Source organism: Stomoxys calcitrans, chromosome 4 (assembly GCF_963082655.1).
Source record: "Stomoxys calcitrans chromosome 4, idStoCalc2.1, whole genome shotgun sequence".
In the NCBI taxonomy this organism is placed as follows: domain Eukaryota; kingdom Metazoa; phylum Arthropoda; class Insecta; order Diptera; family Muscidae; genus Stomoxys; species Stomoxys calcitrans.
This window is the reverse complement of record NC_081555.1, coordinates 12,962,542-12,982,847: the sequence shown is the minus strand read 5'-3', so window position 1 is coordinate 12,982,847 and position 20,306 is coordinate 12,962,542. Positions and strand designations below refer to the sequence as shown.

The window sequence follows — 20,306 nt, the reverse complement described above, 5'->3', positions numbered from 1 at the left end:
CCTCCATTGGTAGAACAGAGACGTCTAATACTCTAATAATACATCCTAAACTTCTCTCTTGCTTGCACTTTGGCACTTGCAAAAACTGTATTAGTCCTAAAAGAAAAAAACGTTCTGTCCGGTCCGGTCTCAATTTCTCGGAAGGATTTAAGAGTTTTAGTAGCAGGAAACAGATAAACCTTCAAATCTTGGTGTGACCTCAGTTAGTGTGACAAGTTTAAAAGATTCCAATTGCTAAGCATGTCGTTTGGAGGTGGTCAAGCATGGCAGCGTAACATGATGCAGCAGCAGCAGCAGCAGATGTTCATGCAAACGCCGCAGCAAAATAACATGGCTGCCTTTCAAGGTGGTGGTGGTGGTGGCGGTGGCGGTGGTATGTATCCAAATTCTGGAGGTGGTGGCGGCGGTATGTATCCCAATTCTGGAGGAGGCGGTGGTGGTGGAGGACCGTTGGTCTCTTATCCACAAAGTCCTGGATTAAATCCAGTAGCTTTCCAAGGAAACGTGGGTGGTGGTGGTGGAGGCGGCGGCGGAGGTGGTGCCGGTGGTATGGCCCAGTACAACTCAATAGGTACTGTAACCAAAATTAACAATGATTGCGGTTTGGTGAACAATGAGGTGTTCTTTTATCGTAACGTCTGCAAGGGACCCGAACCCAAATTGGGTGATCGAGTCATTTTTGAATCCACCTATTCCAGTCGAGGCCAATTCAAATGGAATGCCACACGCATACAAATGATGCAATCCTATGGTAATCCCGTAAATACGGGTATGGATTATCAACGTAATCAAATGCAAAGGCATCCCTCTCCCCAAAGAGGCATATCGTCGCCCATGAGAGGTGATAGACATGAACGTGATCGTCGTGAAAGGGAACGTGAAAAGGATAGAAATCACCGTTCCCGAGATAGAGATGAGGTAGGTTTTATGTTTTTCTATATAAAAACAACAACAATTTAAAATTCTTTCCAGGATGATCATGAATGGAAAAGGCGCCGTGATGATCATCATGATCGAAGCCGTGATCGCAACAACTCTTTAAACCGCCATGGCGGTGCTGGTGCTAATGCTGTTTCTGCACGCAATGACCGCGATAGAGAACGTGATCGAGAAATCAGAAGAGAACGTGATCTTCCCGAAAAAGATCGCAATGATCGCGATACACATCGTGACCGCGAGCAACGCGAACGTGAAAAGGAGAAGGATAAAGAGAAGGCAAAGGAACCTAAAAAAGCACGTGAGGCGGATACTAATCGCAGTGTGGTACCCAAACAACGCAGGATACGTGCAATTCGTCGTTACACCATTCAAATACCAAAATCATTGTTATGCAAGTAAGTAAGATAAAGGGGTTTGCACACGTTTTAGCAAGTAAGGAGTGGACATGACTAAAGTAAAGCATACCTAACCTAAAATATTCTATAATATCATAATCATAACTTTTTAACTGTAAACCAAAGTTTGTCAGCCGTTAAATCAATTTGGATGTGAATACACACACGTTTTTCTTTTTCTTCTTCACTTTTGTAGCAAATATGCAGATGTCCAATGTTTACGAAATCGTTACACCTCATTATACATTCCATCGGACTTTTTCCATGCCAATATGAAATGGACTGACACCTTTACCCCAGATAATCCATTTTCTCTAAGACGTCCCTGTCAATTTCATATAATGGATAAGAAGATCGAGCCACCATGTGAACAAAACATGGAAAATTGGGAGCCAGCTGATGCTGATTATGTCTATTCAGCTAAAGTAATGCTTATGTCATTACCACCCATTGCTGAACTATACAAGAAATGTTTTGAAAACATCGAAGATGATCTGGATCATAATCCCATACACCCATCGCGACTTATCAAGTTTTTGGTAGGCATCAAGGGTCGCAACGAGCCCATGGCCATTGGTGGCCCATGGTCGCCATCATTGGATGGTGAAAATCCAGACACTGATCCCTCAGTCTTGATACGCACTGCAATACGTACATGCAAGGCCTTGACTGGCATTGATTTGTCCAATTGTACACAATGGTATGTATAAGATTGACACTGTAGTAGTGAAAAAAAAAAAAAGAATTTTGCAATGAAAAAATTTCGTATAGAAATAGCCACATATTTGAGGAATTCACATGTTTGCCAATCGCATAAACCAAACTGATGAAGGCACTTATTTAACGTGTATTAAGATTTCTTTGCATTAATGCGTTATAAGAGATCTTCGAATTCGATTCTAAAACTATCACATAATTTTGAAATTGAGAAGAATTTACAATAGCACTGTAGAACTGTAATGATGGCTAACAATGAATTTAGGATGGGTTAAGATAAACATAAAAAAATGGTTCTGGTAAAGTGTAAGGGGTTTATAAACTAGGTCTCGAAAGCCAGTGTTATATTTTTGGATCAACTGAAGGTAGTTTCTATTACAACAACGAACCAAATATATTAAAACTTGTATAAGGAGTGTTTTTGGCTAGATTTAAGTAGGAAAGACGTGGTGCCGTTATTATACCCTCCACCATAGGGGGTATACTAATTTCGTCATTCTGTTTGTAACTTCTCGAAATATTCGCCTAAGACCCCATAAAGTATATATATTCTTGATCGTCATGACATTTTAAGTCAATCTAGCCATGTCCGTTCGTCTGTCGAAAGCACGATAACTTTCGAAGGAGTAAAGCTAGCCGCTTGAAATTTAAAGTATATATATTCATGTCAATAAATTCACTACTCCACACGCCAATTATGCTTTAAAGGCGAGCTGCTATAACATAAAGCTATTGCAATTGGAAGAGTTTGAAGTTTACTCCCGCTCCGCTAAAAAGTGCTTCAATCTCCTTATCAAGATTATTGATGAGGAGATTAACGTATGTGTTTTACAAACTCTGAAATGCCTTGATTTGGCAAAGGTCTCGAATCGATACACAATACAGCGATTGGGTAACCTTCTCTATCTGCTCAGTCGTAGTTCTTAGGAGTATACCCAAAAGCCACATGGTGTATAAATAAGTCAAATAGTGGATAAAATATTCCTTGTTAAAGTGTTTCTGCGAACACATTTCTGCAGATCAATAGTTACCAAAATGGCAGTAATACGTCTTCTATTGCAGCCTGTAGTTGCAATATACTTCATAATTGGTGTAGGTTTTACGTTGTATATTTCTTGAAATCGAGAGATAGAGAGCCTTCTATATTGGCGAATAGCTCATGAAGAATGGACAGTTTCAGTGGACTTGCCCATGCTGCATGCGTGCTGCTGTCGTGTTCGTCGATCCTTAGGAATCTTTGTCTTGAGTTATGTATCTATCAACCTTTCCATCATGTATATGAAACAGTTTTCTTTATCCACGGGATCCAAACGTTCTACCACAGCTTGCAATTCAACTGATGACACATTACAGTTTCCCCATTTTGAAAGACGTTATACCAGCACTCATTGAAGAAAGGCCTAGTATCCAAGCTGTACCATCGCCAAATTCCTGACTTTCATATCCATTTGCTTATGGTGGTTAAGATTGTCCAAAAAGGACATCTGGGGATTTTTGAATCTATATATGATAGTAAAATCCCCCATTTGGTATTTTGGCTGTATGCCTTAAGTCCACCATTTTGTTGAAATCAATCGAGAGCGCTACTTTGTAAAATACGAAGATAATTTTCTTTTTTTCATACATACGTCGATCTTTACTTAAGGTCCAAGATGCCACGAAGCTAAACAACTCCAAACCACCAAGCTACCATCTCCATGCTTCAGCGTTTGCTTGACTTGGTATTGTTGCAGACTTTTATGCGGGTGGTATCAGAAAAACTTTTCACTATGCGGTTGAAAACGAATCATTTCATACCCACCACCATAGAATTGAGGTATACTAACCTAGTCATTCTGTTTCTAACACCTCGAAATAATGATCTGCGACCCCATAAAGTATATATATTCTGGATCGTCTCGACTTTCTGATTCGAACTAGCCATATCTGTCGAATTCACGATAGCGTTCCAGCGGGTAAGACTAGCCGCTTGAAATTTTGCATAGATACTTTATATTGGCGTAGGGATTGCAAATGGGCCACATCGGTTCAGATTTAGATATAGTTTCCATATAAACCGATCTTCCGATTTGAATTCGTGAGCCCCTGGAAGCCGCAATTTTTGTCCGATTTGGCTGAAATTTTGTTCCGTTATGACTTTCCAAGTATTGTTCAAATACCCATATAAACCAATCTCCCCATTTGATTTTTTTTTGCCCCTGGAAGCCACAAATTTCGTCCGATTTTGCTGAAATTTTGCACATAGTGTTCTCATATGGCATCCAACAACTATGTCTAGTACGGTCCACATCCGTCTATAACCTGATATAGCTCCCATACAAACCGATCTCCTGACTTGACTTCTTGAGCCCTTACAACCTCCAATTTATCTACAATTTTGCACAAAGTGTTTTCTTATGACTTCTAAAAACTGTGCCAAGTACGGTCCAAAACGGTCTATATCCCGATCCTTACAAACCAAAATTGTTGTCCAATATAGCTACAGTTTTGCACATAGTGGTTTGTTTTGACTTCCAACAACTGTGCGTAGTACGGTATAAATGTGTCTATAACCTGATATAGCTCCAATATAAACCGTTCTCACGATCTGAGTTTTTAAGCCCTTACTAGCCGCAATTTTGTCCTATTTGGCTGAAATTTTTCGTGTGTTGTGTTCTGTTATGACTTCCAACAATTGTGCCCAAATTAGTCTATACCTGATGTAGCTCCCATATAAACCGGTCTCTCGATTATCCTCATTCGGTTCCTAGAAGCTTTATTTGACAGAGTTTGGTGTGTGGAATAAAATTATGCCCTTCAACAAAATTTAGTTTGTATAAATTTTTAGCAGAATCCGTGTTGGTGGGTTTCAAAGATTCGGCCCGGCTGAACTTAGCACGCTTTTACTTGTTTTTGCATTCGTCTCCTGTCGAATTTTCGTCGTCTCTGGAACAGTTCAGACGGGCCTTCACATTTTTATCTGATAAGTTTGGTTATTTTGCGTCCACTCAGTGGCAGACTTATTTTTTATGGCAGCTGCAGCCTGTTTTGGGACTTTAATCTACTTAAAAGTCAGTAAACGTAGCCATGGACAAGCGTCCTTATTGGATAGCAAATTTTGTTGAGACGTTTTTCTGATGTATTCACATTTAAAACTGTTCTGGGACAAATTCCCAAAGTGCGTGCTCAGTTTAGTCAGTTGCTTGATTTGGTTTTTAGTAGCATGAATTATTTTTCGGGGTGAAAAACTTTTCACTATGCTCTTGAAAACGAATCATTTTTATTTGGTCCGATCCTACAACCAATTTTTTTTTCATTCGTCTCCTGTCGAATTTTTGTGGTCTTTGGATTAGTTCAGACGGTCCTACACATTTTTTCTGATAAGTCTGGTTTCTTTTGCGTCCACTCAGTGGCAGACTTTTTTTGCGGCTGCAGCCTGTTTTTGCATTTTAATCTTCTTAAAAGCCAGTATTGAAAAGCAAATTTTGTCGAGACATTTTGATTTCTGTTGTGTTCACATTTACAAAACTGTTCTTTCCCAATGTACATGCTCAGTTCAGTCAATTCCTTGATTTGGTTTTTGGTAGCATGAATTATTTTTCGGGGCGGTACCAGAAAAACTTTTCACTATGCAGTTGAGAGCGAATCATTTTTGTTTCGTCCGACCATACAACTCTTTTTTTCATTTGTCCCCTGTCGAATTCTTTGGTCTTTGGAACAGTTCAGACGGGCATTCACATATTTATCTGGTAAGTCTGATTTCCTTTGCGTACACACACTGTTTTGGCATTTTAATCTTCTTGAAAGCCAGTAGTCGAACGTTCGTATTGAAAAGTACATTTTGTTGAGACATTTTGATTGCTGCTGTATTCCTATTTAAAACTGTTCTGTGACAAACTCCCAACGTGCGTGCTCAGTTCAGTCAGTTCCTTGATTTGGTTTTAAGTAGCATGAATTATTTTTCGGGGTACATAAATATTTTTAGTAAACTCGACCATCACCTAATAAATTTGTCACTTTTGTGCATTGCCTTCTGTTGAATTAAAATAACGGTATATTCTACTCAACTGCTATTGACTTGCTAATACGGTGTTGCCAGATTCATCAAAACAAAATTAGGCAAACTACGTTGCATTTTTTGATTTTAAATCGAAATTCATGTATGAGGATTGGTATTCTATTCTGCTTTCGGAATAATCGCTGACATTTTTAATTGTTTCGCGAGCGAAATTTGACAGCAATCCAATGTTTTTGTTTCCATAACAAAACACGTTTCTTTATCTGCACTTATTGTTTTCTCTATATACTTGTTCTCACATAAATAAAAAAAACGCACCACTGAAACCAATAAAACAAAGAAAAATGATGCCGGTAATAGTTTGAAGTGTTGCCACTATAGTAGTTTTTTGACATATTTCTCGCTGTAAGCAGAGTACTACTTTTCCGCTTTTTTTTTAGCCAACGTTTCGCCGACGTTTTTTTTATATGGAGTTTGGCAGCATTCCACCCGAAAAGCTGAAACGAATACTCAGCTTTAAACTTGCACATTTCGACAATTTTAATTTGAGTCGGACAGCACTCAGTGATATGTGAGAAGTTTGCCACTGTTCCTTAATGTAATGTTCATGGACAAATTTGCATTTTTGTTTAGTAAAGCAGACAATTTCAGTTTCCACTACAGAGTAAATGCAAGGGCGGAGATAAGGTTTCTTTGTACGTACAACATGCGTCATCCTATTTCTAGGTGGGAGACCTACGGAGGAATACAAATAAAAATGTTTAAATCTTTCAGGTGTTACGTTTCGCTTTTGTCAAATTCATTGTGATCTTTACACAGTGTTGTGCTATTGTTGTTCTATCTCAATTCCATAACCAAAATGACATGCAAATTACTCAAAAAGCTCTCTCTGTCTCTCCTAAAGAAAAGAAACTCTTGAAATCGATTTCAATTGGAAATTGATTGTTGTAGTTGTATGTATGAAGCTTATGTTTCCTAGATTTCCACTTTTATTTTTTCTGTGTTGTGTGTGTGTATGTTTTTTTATAACCAAATAAACCAATAATCAACTCCACTTCTTTTTCCAGCGAATTTATGCTAAGCACTGTTTTCAAACAAAAGACATTATTAGTTAAAAAAAAAAATACTTAAAATGCTAATGTTTTCTTAAAAAAAAAACCAAAAAAAAAACAATACAGCATTTTAATGCCTAGAGTTGTGTCACATTCCTTATGATTTTTTTCTTTCTTTTTCCATGTTTATTTACGCGACAAATTTGTACCAAAACTCTAAATAAAAATACGAAAACCAATACCAATAAAAACCAATACCAAACCATAATGTCAACGGCATTTAACAAAAAATGCATCGTTGTGTGCGAATGCGAACAACAACCCCACCACGGACTGGGGGACTCTGGGAAACAACATGTGCAACGCTTGCCGCCCACAACTACTGTATGGTGGTAATGGTTATTTTGGATAATCTCTGCTTGTCTACACTTACACCTCTGGATATGTCAAACATTGTGGTGGTGGCTGACGACATGCAATTTCAAATCAACGGCGGCGTTTTACTATTCAATACCTATATTTGGAATACTTGTTATGGTGGTCAATCGTCATCGTGGTACTTCGTTTGTTTGTCATTCTTCTTCCCTTCTCCTCCCCCCCAAAATGAAATTCTACAATGGTTACTGCTTGGCGGTGTATGTGAAAACGCATGGACTGGACGACATCTGTTGGCGGGTTGCTGGCTGTTGCTGTTCAACGTTGTTTACTTTTCAAAACATTGCTTAGGTATCGTTTTGTGGAGCTCTACTATCATCGCACCGAGTATAAGAACATGGAAAAAGATGGACCTCCACGTGTAGAAACTGTTGTTTTTTTCTTGCCCGATGTGCACTCATGTATGCCCAGCCAAAGCGAGTATGAGACTTTGACAGCTTTGTATAAGACCACGGCGGAAAATATTATCGAACGCAGAACGGCAGCCCACAACAAGTCCTTGGCCGCTGCAAACGCTAACGATGACAACAATGAGTCAACAAATACCGAAGCCGAGGGTGGTGGTGGTGGTGGTGGCGATGATGATGCTGCAGCAGGGGATGCTGACCAAAATGCAGACGACGAGGGAAATGAGGTTGCCAACGAAGGTGGCGGCGGCGACGACGACGACGACAACGACAACGACGATGCCAATGCAAATGATGAGGAAAATGTAGATAACGGCGAAGGAGATGAAAATAACGACATCATGGCTGATGAAGAAAACGGCGACGAGGAGGCGCCAATGGACACGGACAACGCGGCGGCGGATGCCGAAGCTAATGATAATGCATTGGCTGAAAACGAGGACAACAACACCGCTGACGCTGCTGACGAAAATGTAACTTACCAAGTTGGTGATGATTATTGATAACGAAAAAGTCACAGTCAAATTGAAACTAGTTTTAAGTTTTTGTTATTTTTAGTTTTCTAGCCTCTAGGAGACTGTATCCCCCTTAATTAGCTCTATTATCGTTTTTTAGTCTTCAGTTCCAAGTCCTTCCCTTGATGGGGGAGGTCAACGAACTTTAGGGCCTCTTTGATCTTGAGTCTCATCGCTAAAAACAAAAAGATGATGTCCGTCATTTCAACAGATCTAAAGCTTTTTATTTGACCAAAGAAACGCTTTCCAAAACGTACACTACCACCTGCCACGCGTTACAATTATTTTTTTTTTTTTTTTTTGTTTACTTCAAATTTTAATTTGTCTTTTCGTTAAACACTTCAGCTTATATTTCTAAGCTTAAACAAGACTCTTCACAACAACGTCATATAACCACTTTTGAAAAGACGGCAGTCACTACCAGAAGCCATATTTTCAAGTCTTACCACCTACTATGCCTTGCAAAAGGTCTGGAAATGTGTCGTAGTTTTGTTTAGAACTTCAAATTGTTTGCTGGACTTTGCTAGAAGTTTTGTTGGGCTAATACATTTCATGTGTGTCTTACAGGAAGATCCCTCGCCTGAACCCACCCACTATTCGTTGCTGGATCTGAAATCCATGAAGGTACAGGAGATACGTGATGAGCTGCTGGCACGTGATTTGCCGCATGAAGGTAATGGAAGAATGATGTCTTCAAAGGAAAAGTTAAACCTGTATTTTTCCCCCTTTTTCTAGGTGTTCGCAATGTTGTGCTGGCTCGTTTAAACAAAGCCTTAGTCAGGGAAAAGATAGAAGAAATGAAAGCCAATACCCGAGAAAGATTACGAGCCAAGAAGGCAGGAAAAAAAGTTGAGTCTGCCAAAAATAAAAAGGGCGCCAACGCCAAAGCTGGCGATAAGTCCGAAAAGGGCAAAGAAGACTGGGCCGATGCCATTGACTTTGAAATGAGCGATATAGTCATACTAGATGAGTATGATGCCAGTAAAAATGAGGTCAGTAGAAGTAGGGAATTTGATTAGTATAACCTAAAAATGTTTGAAGGGCCTTCGTCGCAAGGCGATACGCTTTACATAATGATGGGTGTGTTGGCTCTGGCTTTCCTTTTCAAATCGTTGATTATTAAGCTTCACCTGAAAGGGAAATATTTGCATTTAACCTCTTATGGTTTAATACTTCTCTCTCTCACTCTCTTTTACAGGATAGAAAAATGACCGAAAGGGAAAAGAATCAATTAAGACGTCGTTATACTCTACCACCTACTCCGCAACTTGTGGTACATCCCAACAAATTGGCCAAGGAAGGCAATTTCGATTGTGCCATCATGTCTTTGTCGGTTTTGTTGGATTATCATCCTGAGGATACCAAAGAGAGATTCTTTGAGGTTGGTTTTTTGGCCATACACAAGAACAAGTAGAAGAAATCCAATTTTTCTTTTCATTTCAGCTGTACCTTTTTGCAGAACTCTTCAATGAAATGTTAATGCGTGACTTTGCCTTTAACATTTACAAAGAGATACATGTTTACAATGAAAAGAATCACACCCCTGATGCTAATGCTAATGCCGAGGGAGAAACAAAACCCGAGGCCGAGCCCAGCACAGAGGCCAATGGTGAAAATGATAGTAAATCTGCAGCCCCCAAAGCCGGCGAAGATGAGTCAAACAGCAAGTCTCGCAAACGTCGTTTAAGTACTGCTGATGGCCGTGAAAATTCCGGGGAAAATGGTGCTAGTGACAAGAAACCACCACCCAAACGACGCATGAGCAACGTTGATGGTGCTCATGCGTCCGAAGATAAAAAAGATAAGGAAAGCACTGTGGCCCACCACGAGTCAAGTGGCAAAAAGAGAGTTGTGGTTAAACCACATCTTTTGCTTTCATTCCTCTACTTTGATACCACACATTGTGGTTATATATTCGAACGTGATTTGGAAGATTTATTTGCCGTTTTGGGCTTGAATCTCTCACGTTCCCAAATCAAAAAGGTGTTGGGTAAATTGGCTTCCAAGCAATCCATTCATTATCGGTAAGTAGGTTTTTTTTTTGTCTCAGAAGAGTCTCCTTTAATTTTCTGCTTTTTCTTTCATTTGCAGCAAACTCACCGACAAAGAACAGACAGAAGAAACAACACCCACTATTGAAGATGCTGATGACTTACCATTGGAAGAGTTAAAAGAAATTGCCATGGGCAATAATAAATATGAATTCGTTTTTGCAGAATCACATCCCATGCATGGTGCTATACCTCTTGATGGAGATGAGAATAACGAATGTAAGTTCAAAGTGAGAGAAAGAGAAGAAGAAAGAGTGAAAGACATAGTGAATTTTTGGTAAAAAAAACCATCATTAGGCAGTATTGTTTACCAACCCAAAAGTGTGTTTTTGGTGGGGTGATATGAGTCCACAAAAAAAACACGTAAAGAGAGATTTTCTTTGCTTGTAACAGAAAAGCAAAATTCAAGGAACAAGGATAACTTCTCTCATATCAAGGAGTGCAGTTCGATTTAAAGTTTAAGCTCAATGATAAGAGGCCTCCTTTTTATAGCCGAGTCAGAACGCCGTGCCACATAGCGACACCACAAAGTACAGAAGTTTTAACATGGCAGGATACCTCACAAATGTTACCAGCATTAGTAAGGGGATAACCACCGCTGAAAAATTTTTTCGGATGTTCACGCCGGGATTTGAACGCAGGCATTCGGTGTCACAGGCAGACATGCAAACCTCTGCGACACGCTGGCCTCTACATCTCTACTCCACACCCTCCAAACGGCATCGAAATCTTATCATAAGCGGACGTTTGTAGAATCATGGCTTCGGGCTCTCCGATTTTTTCATTTATTTCGCTGCAAGAAATTTTAAGATATCCTCCATCAAATCTTACAGCGGGAGATTCAGCGCTACAGGCAAAGTATCAATGCAAATTTGCTCTCGAACAATCTATTTAGGAATAGGCAGCGTATCAGTCAGTTTGAAATCCCATTCATGAGCATATAATTTCGGTTTAATTGAAGGACAAAAACTGGTTTAACCAGACGTGCAGGAATGCCGTCAGATTGAAGGAGGAGGCACTCAGAAATTGACGATCAAATAAAAATTCCAGTAATGAATTGCTGCGCAAAAAGACGAACTTCGTGTGCCAGAGTGCTTAGGCGCGAAAAGTTTCTGCACGAACAGCGTCTTCGTGCCTGCTTCTCCAAGGGGAAGTAAAAGTTTTTTTGTCGTTTGTGAAAAGAGTGAAGGGCTATCCCGACTCTCATTAAAAACGACCAGATATTCACTGACTCGCTTTACAAGGCTAACCCGCTGGCTGACATGTTTGCGGGAAAAATTTCCCTGCCAAAAAGCGATCCACCTCTAGCCGTTATTGAAGACGTATCTAGTTCCATGCCTCAGATATATTTTCGAACACGTGGAGTCAAAAGCGTTCTTGCAGATTTCGACGTAAATAAATCCCCAAGCCCGGATGGCATATCGTCACTTGTTTTATGCAAGTGTTCTTGGATGCTCGCTCGTCCTTTACACAATCTTTTCAACCTTGCTTACCGTGCGGGTATTTTCCCGGCGCGTTGGAAGATTGCGAACGTACAGTCTATCCCCAAAGGGTTCTTGCAGATTTCGACGTTAATAAATCCCCAGGCTCGGATGGCATATCGTCATTTGTTTTATGCAAGTGTTCTTCGATGCTCGCTCGTCCTTTACGCAATCTTTTTATCCTTGCTTACCGTGCGGGTGTTTTCTCGGCGCGTTGGAAGATTTCGAACGTGCAGCCTATCCCCAAGAAGGATGAGTCAATCGACCCTGCGAATTAACGACCAATAGCGTTATACCCTGCGCTTTCCAAGATTATGGAATCAATTACAAACCTGTGAAATACTTAGAGTCCAATGGTCTTCTTAGCGGCCAACAATATGGGTTCCACAGAAATCGCTCCACGGGTGACCTGATGGCATTCCTGACTGAACGTTAGAGTCGCTCTATTCACCAGTTCGGTAGGAATAAGGTCGTGGCTCTAGATATATCCAAGGCATTTGATAGTGTCATGCACGGTGCACTCCTTTCAAAGCTTGTCGCTTTTGGTGTCGGCAATAACTTCGCTTGATTTTTATCGAGTTTTCTCAGAGATCGCACTATAAGAGTTGTTGTAGATGATTTCTCACCTGACTAATATAAGTTGAGCGCACGTGTATCACAAGGCTCTGTTCTTTCTCCCTCTCTTTTTCTTATTTTTATTGACGATCTACTAGGTCTGACTTCAAACCCGATCTGCTCGTTCGCGAATGACAGCAACCTCTGTCATTCATTTTCATTCGGCCATAGACCGAGTCTTCGCGAGATTGAAGACAGGAGGCGGATTATGGACGCAACTCTCTGCCGGGATTTGCTGGCAATTTCTGAGTGGGGTCGAATGAACAGAGTAGATTTTAATGTATGCAAAACGCAGTGCTGTTTGTTGTCCCACTAACGATTCACTATCGACGGTGTAGATATCAAGCAGTCAGATGCTCTTGATGTTCTGGGCATGAAGATTTAAGTAATGTCCGTTGGTCAAAACATGTATTCGAAGGGTCGAAAGAAGCATTCAAGTGCTTGGGCTTTTTAAGCTTTGTAAAAATATTTCACTCCCGCTGATCTTAATATCTGCACTACGTACATCAGGCCGAAGTTGGAATTTAACTCGCATATATGGGCCGAAGCTCCAAAATCATCCTTCGATCTGCTTGACCGTGTCCAGAGGCGGGCGTAGGTGTGGATTGGAGATGCTAGGGTATCCAACTCTGTTGTTTCGAAATGTGGGTTGTGTGGCGCTATTCTACCGATGTTTTTCCCGCCACCTACGACATTCAGAAATTCAAAGCAAGTGTCAATAAACACTACTCCCTCTTTCTGGCTAATAACAAACTAACAAAAGGAATGACAAAACCTAGTTTTATACAACAAGAACCTTCCAAACTTTTTATTCTTCAAGTTTTGTTTTAAGGACAATTTCATTGGAATTTTGTCTTTGGGACAAACATGAAATCCATTTGCCATTCTGCTAATCATATGACGTGTAGGCCTGTAGCGTGTAGCAGTAGTGGTAAATTATCCCTTCGCTTGACCCACTTTGCTTTTATTTCCTTTCCAGCTAATCTCATAAATTACAATGGTGCTGTTATACATGTTGGAAAACTAATGGAACAAATAAAACGCACAGAGAAGAACTATTCGGATACTGAGAAGCTATACAATGACCTCATGAAACAGCATGCAGATTTGCAAAAGGAACACACAAAATTCGGCTCCAAAATCAAGGATTTGCAAGCTGACTCCAAGAGTCTTAATAGGAAACTTACAGACACCAAACAGGATCTATACTCATTGAATGTAAGAGGACTTGGTTTAAAAAAAAATGCGAAAAAACAGGCTATGATAAGAAATATTTTTTAAATTGTAGCGCAAATATCGAGATCAAAATGCAACATTGTCTTACATTTACACACGTGTGGCACCCTATTTCGTACATGATGAGGAGAAGGAAAAGGAGAAAGAAAAGGAAAAGGAGAAGGAAAAAGAAAAGGATTCTAAATCCGAGAGGTAATTTTCGTAACTCATAACATTGGTGGGTTAATAACAAGGAGGCAATTTTTTCTAGCTCCCACAAAGATGAGAAGAAAAAGGATGAAAAGGAAAAGAAATCCCATGGTGAGAAAGATCAAAAAGATAATAAGGGTAAGGAAAAGGAGGGTGAGACGGAAGGTGCAAAGAACAAAGATGTAAAGAGCGAAGGCAAGGCAAAGGAGAGCGAAGATATTAAAAAGGAAAAAGATGTGGAAAATTCCAAAGACGCAGACAAGGAAAAGGAAAAACCCCAAGAGTCTGAGGAAGATGCTGATACCGAAGCAACAGTCGAAGAAAAAGATTCAGACAACAAAATTAAAAAGGAGGAGATAAAGAGAGAAGTAGCCAACAGCAAGGCTGCCACAGCTTCTAAGGAGAGTTCCGAAGAGAAGGCAACAAAGCCCAAAGGCGCACAAGCAACACCCAAAGCTACACCAGTAAAAGCAGCTGCAAAATCCACAGCACCCCCTGCTAAGTCGACACCTAGTAAAGCAACGCCGGCAAAATCTGCAGCAGCCAAAGCCGCACCTGCCAAGGCAACACCAGTAAAAGCTGCTCCCGCTAAGGCTGGTGCAACAAACAAGGCAACGCCAGCAAAAACAACTCCTGCTGCCAAAAAACCAGCAGCAGCTAAGAAAGCCACCACCGATAGTTCACAGAAATAGACAGCAGAAAATGCTTTTAGAATACCTAATACCTAACCCCCCCATTTTATTATGATAACTGTAGTGTAACATTTTATCGCTACTAATTGATAATTTATATCAATGATATACATGTAACAACTATCCATTCATTCATTTACTGTGTACTATTTCTCTAAAAAAAACAATTGGCAAATAGCCATGAGGTCGTCGTATTGGAACAAGTTCATTATACAACAAACAAATAAAGACAAGTCCACTATCTAATATGAAAAAAAAAACCACAGGATTGTTTAAATTTACGGTAGCAGGAAAAGGAAGATTGAAGTAAGGATGGAGAAAATCCCACATCGTTTCTTACCATGTAAGTGATTATTTCTTAAAATTGTTTCCAGCTATAGTTTTTTTCCCTAGGCATCGACGAATTCGATAAGCTTCCAGAATAAGTTGAAAACCAACTGAACAAAATTCAGAAGACTACTCAAAAGAAGACTTGGGGCAAGATAATTTAGATTGTCCAAGCATAGAAGACATTGATGAAAATGTCAACAGAATTAAGACTGCACTGGTAGGGTCCTTCGAAGATAGTTGTCCTATTCAGGAAAGGAAATCAGCCCAAGAAAAAATCTGGATGACCGGGGAAATAAACAAAACTGGGAAAGAGGTCCGCACACTTTTTAATAGAGCACGTCGTAAAAAAGCGGAAATTTATTGAGATGTGTATAACAAACGGCTCCAGGAATACAATAAGATTAGCAGAACGGCAAAACGTGCCTTCTGGAAGCTTTTCTGCAAACAGGTCGATAGCGTTAATGACGCCGCCAAGATAAAAAAGTTTCTCTCAAAAACCCATGTCCAAACTGAAACTTTAGTAGACGACATAGGAGTGAGAGCATGGAGGACATGTTGAGGCTTTTGATGAAAACCCATTTTCCAAAGGATGCGGCGGGACTCACGGAGACACCGGAGTCTTGGAATAATGATGTTGATCGAAGGTTTATAATTACGGAATTTATGGTAAAGGAATCCTTGAGGAGCTTCCAACCATTTAAGTCGCCCAGACCTGATGGAATATTTCCGGCGTTACTAAAGAAAGAGTCAGACTATCTGACGCCTCATCTGGCCAATACCTTCACAGCGTGCCTAATACTCCGACAGACTGGCAGGAGACAAGGCTGGTGTTTAAGCCCAAGCCCGGCAAGGCAAGTTATGCGACACCAAAGGCCTGACCCAAAAGCCTTACGTCCTTTCTACTCAAAACCATGAAACGTATTGTGGACACCACGATAAAGAGTAGGGCATCCAGCGAACTGCTGAAATACAAACAGCACGAGGGAAGGTCGGTGGAGACTGCCCTGCACGAGGTTGTGCATAAAATAGAAGAATCCTTCGATGCCAACACGTACACCCTGGCGGTATGCATTGACATCGGGGGGGCTTTTAACAATTTGTGCGGAACGACACACTGATCCAAACCTTGGACCTGTATCGGGTGGACCCGGTCCTTAGAGACTGGATAATCCAAATGCTAAGGAACAGGTGGATAAATTATGTGTCCCATGGCATAAATATAAGGGAGAAAGTGGCACAGGGCACGCCACAGGGGGACACTTTTTTCGCTACTCCTATGGGTGACCACCATTAATGACCTATTACGGATGCTGACTATGGAGGGATTTGAACCCGTCTACGCTAAGCAGACGATGTTATAATGCTTCTAAGGGTTAATAATCCGAGCGAGCTATGCAGAAGGGCCGACAGGGTCTTGTATATGGCATATGACTGGGCTAGATCCAGAGGTCTCAATGTTAACCCAGAGAAAACTGAAATATGCCTGTGCACGAGAAAGACGAATGTGGGCCAATTTAAGGCAACACATTTCCTCAATAAGACGATTTCGATATCTGACAAGGTCAAATGCTTAGGTGTGATCTGGGACAGGAAACTGAATTGAAAGTGTCACAAACAGGAGCGTACTAAGAAGGCTCACAGATGTTGGGCATTATTTAGACGGGCCATAGGCTCGTGATGGGGCCTGAATCCGAGGATAGTCCACTGGCTCTACATGAGCGTGATTAGACCAATACTTACTTACGCCTCAGTAGTTTGGTGGACTGCTATAGAGAAAAAGTGCAACATAAGGACCATACAAGAGGGTTTATAGAAAATGTTATCTTGGTATAGGCGGAGCGATAAGGACCACGCCCACAAGGGGGCTGGGGACTATTCTAGATATCCGACCCATTGACACACAGATTAAGTATGAGGCAGCCACTGCGGCTATGAGACTTAAGGGGTTGAGAGAATGAATTGAGGATGGGAGCAGCTCATACCATCGCGGTATAATCGAGGCGACGATAGGAAATATGGAAATAAGGTATTCGATCGGATACCTGAGATGAACCTTGAAGTTGAGTGCGAGGCACTGCTGCCATCGGCACAGTCTTGGATTGACGGAACCCTAGTATTGCCATCTGGAAGATCATGTTACACGGATGGATCAAAGCTAGAGGACAGAGTGGACCTGGGGTTCTACATTGAGAACCCAGGGATTGAGATCTGTTTTAGACTGCCTGACCACAATACGGTCCTGCAGGCGGAGTTCCGGGCGATCATGGAATGCGTGAAGTGGTGTGGTGCTAATGCGAGGATGTCGAGTGTGAACATCTTTACCGACAGTAAAATTGCCATAAGGGCAATAACAACTAGGACGGTAAGATGGCGAAAAGTTTTTCAGTGTAAGAAGGAGATTAACGCCTTCTCTGAGGATGGCAAAATCTGCATCGTTTGGGTGCCGAGCCATAACGGAGTAAGGAGAAATGAAAGGGTAGACGATTTGGCGGTGAAGGCCAGAGGACTGCCGTCAATAAACTTGGTTATTTCGAAGCCGTTCGGGTCGACGCAGTCCGAGTTAAGGGAGTGGGCGACGAATGCGCATGCAACATTGTGGAACAGCGAAACGGTCGGTAGGACGGCGAAAATCCTACGGGGGTATCCAGATCGTGAGAAGACGAGACTATTGCTGAAAGAAAGTAAGAAGGAGGTCAGTATAGCTATTGGTTTCAGAACGGGACATATAGGACTACGAGGTAACTTATGTAAAATCGGTGCGGCAAATGGTAGCATATGTAGAGCATGCGGGGAATATGATGATGGAGCATTTCCTTTGTCAATGCCGGCACTTAGGTGGAGACACAATATCAGACATGAACCATCTTAGGGCAGTGGTATTGAAAGCAATTAAGGATTTTGTAAGTACGTGTACGTGTGGCGCTGCATAGTTTTGTCACTGACCGAGCAATTGGTTTGTGTGTGTAGTAAATAAGGTTTCTTTGTTGTTTTTGTTGTTGTAGCAGTGTGTTGTACACTGAGGCGCCAGCCCCAGCCGATTAAGAACTCTATCGGGTCAATTCGGTACGTACAGCCGGCTGTCGTTGGATTGAGGTGTCTTTGTCAGCACCGCAAGTTGTTGTTGTTCTTGTTGTAGCCACATTTTCATGTGGTGGTTGTCAAGCTCCTATAGGCGAGCAAGCTCGTTCTGATCCAAAAGACCGATCGCCGTGGGAACAGGATGGCTTTTGGTTATTTAAAGGCGCCAATAACTCGCCTTGTCATACCGAGCATCATAGGCATTTAGTATTTGTGCAAGAGCCGTTGCCGCCCAACCTCTCACTGAGACTCTCCGCTCGATACCGCTGATTTTGCGCGACTGCCGTTGCAGCTACTCCGTATGGACATTTCCACTATCCGCAACTACATACATACAGATCGTATCGGATCCAGCCTGTGTGGTGCTCACAGCTATCCCCCGCCGGAAACACCGCAAGTGGCGCAGAAGTTAGTATGTTGTTATGTCCCCATATTGGCACTAGGCTTGGTCCCCCGGCAACTCAACCACTCTCAGGATGGTCCTCAACCCACCAATACCTAGCCCGAGGTATAACACAAAAAAAATGAAGGGAATTAAAACAATTTACCATTACACTAACACAAAGGGACATTTGCATTGAACAGAGGTTATTGGTCTTGGAAACCTCACACTCTGCCCGCCCTTCCATGGTTCACAGATCCTCATCAACATGTTTGTGAACCCCATTGACACCCCCTTACTTCACATCACTCCGTTTACCTTACATATTGCCTCTCAAAGATGTTGAAATATCAAAACATGATTTTTTCTCACAATTACAATAAGACATATTTATTAAACATATTTTGTTTTCATACTAACACTAAAGCATTACAAAAAAAAACACAATCTCGTCCAAATTTTGCTGATCATAATAACACAGTCAAAAAAAACTAAAAATGCAGGACCCACAAAGTTCTAAGCGTTTTTACTTCCCAATTAGGAATCTACTGGACTTTACTTCCTACCTAAGTGAGCTCAGTTAAGCAGAATACAAGGGATAACTATGTCTAAAACCCCTGGCACGCAAAAAAGGTAAAAACTTTGTACTTTGTTTTGCCCTTAACACAAAAGGTTTTTATAGTCTGAAAGTCGTTTCGATATAAAAAAAATAAAAAAAAGTAAAAAAAATAAGAATAATAAAAATAATAAATAATTATAATAAAATAAATACTTAAACTATTCAAAGAAATGTTGGTTTAGATTTTTTAAGACGATTTAATTAGTTAACATCATATATTTTTTTTTTTCATCAAGGTTGCTATTTTCTATTTCCGGGCAACTTAATTTTCTCTCATGAGATCTTTTTTTTTTTTTTTTTATGGTCATATAAAATATGCTTGGCAATCGCGCCTCTTCACAAGAGCATTGCCCAATTTCTGGAATTCTCTGGTATTAATGCCTAGCAAGTCGTCTTTACACCGACAAATAACTTAGGACGGATTTCTTTACCTTTTTAAAATTTTTGCAAATTTTTCCCGAAACGATATTTTATATGGGAGGCTCCTTAATGACTTTCTTGGCGGGTATTTGTTGTATGTTAAATCAACCGCACAAGCACACACATTCTCATACCTGGCAATCTCCAAACAAAAGGTGTACAAACTTGTTGCTGTTTAATGTTGATATTTTGTCCTTATTCCGTTGAACTTTGTTTGTATGGAAAAAAAGGTTAATATATATAAGGTGTCCCACTTCCAGATCCGAGCGATTTATTATTCTGGTGCAGGCTACTTGTTGCAAAAACGGGTGTATGACCAAAAAATGGATGCCTCCTGAATCCACAGGACACTATTCCGGACCTATCGGAATAAATCATTAATTGCTGCTCTAAATTGTCCATCATAGTTACACTCACTTCGCCTTTGACTTATACGACGTCACAAAAAACCAAAAGAACAAAAAAAATCAAGACTATTGCCGACACAACACAGATACTTCTAATATGAATTTTAAAATTCAATTTTGCCGCTCGTTTTAACAAATTTCCATCCGCCTGTTCAATAAACTCGATAGACACTTTTTTTAAAAAATGGCCTCTTTCTCGATTCATTGCTCTATTTATACCCTCATTTTATCACAAAGTAGGCTTCTTCACGCCATTTTTGACAATATCTGTCCTTTTTCTTCAAAAACCAGGTTTAAATTTCTTTTTAATCAAAATTTTTATTAAATTCTATTTTCCGGTCTTAAACAT

The 20,306-nt window shown here is 40.6% G+C and overlaps 1 protein-coding gene across 2 annotated transcripts; it reads left to right on the top strand.

Moving 5' to 3' along the window:
* The first annotated feature begins 33 nt into the window (after positions 1-33).
* LOC106087415 (cell division cycle and apoptosis regulator protein 1) lies at positions 34-14,980 on the top strand. Of its 2 annotated transcripts, none has more exons than XM_013252449.2 (12): positions 34-918; positions 973-1,334; positions 1,531-2,034; positions 7,827-8,415; positions 9,025-9,130; positions 9,193-9,449; positions 9,656-9,838; positions 9,901-10,481; positions 10,549-10,727; positions 13,584-13,822; positions 13,893-14,032; positions 14,091-14,980. In XM_013252449.2, the coding sequence occupies exons 1-12, from the start codon at positions 241-243 to the stop codon at positions 14,719-14,721; spliced, it is 4,449 nt and encodes a 1,482-aa protein (XP_013107903.2). In that variant the 5' UTR covers positions 34-240; the 3' UTR covers positions 14,722-14,980. The 2 variants fall into 2 exon arrangements, with proteins under 2 accessions (XP_013107903.2, XP_013107902.2); XM_013252448.2 differs by having other exon boundaries at positions 7,827-8,427.
* Positions 14,981-20,306: the final 5,326 nt, after the last annotated feature.

What these genes read in the sequence shown, in the direction of transcription:
- LOC106087415 (XM_013252448.2), top strand. Translation starts at nt 241, where the DNA reads ATGTCGTTTGGAGGTGGTCAAGCATGGCAGCGTAACATGATGCAGCAG. An exon ending in CCAAAATCATTGTTATGCAA is followed by an intron (nt 1,335 to 1,530) that starts GTAAGTAAGATA and finishes TCACTTTTGTAG; the next exon opens with CAAATATGCAGATGTCCAAT. An exon ending in AAGGATTCTAAATCCGAGAG is followed by an intron (nt 14,033 to 14,090) that starts GTAATTTTCGTA and finishes AATTTTTTCTAG; the next exon opens with CTCCCACAAAGATGAGAAGA.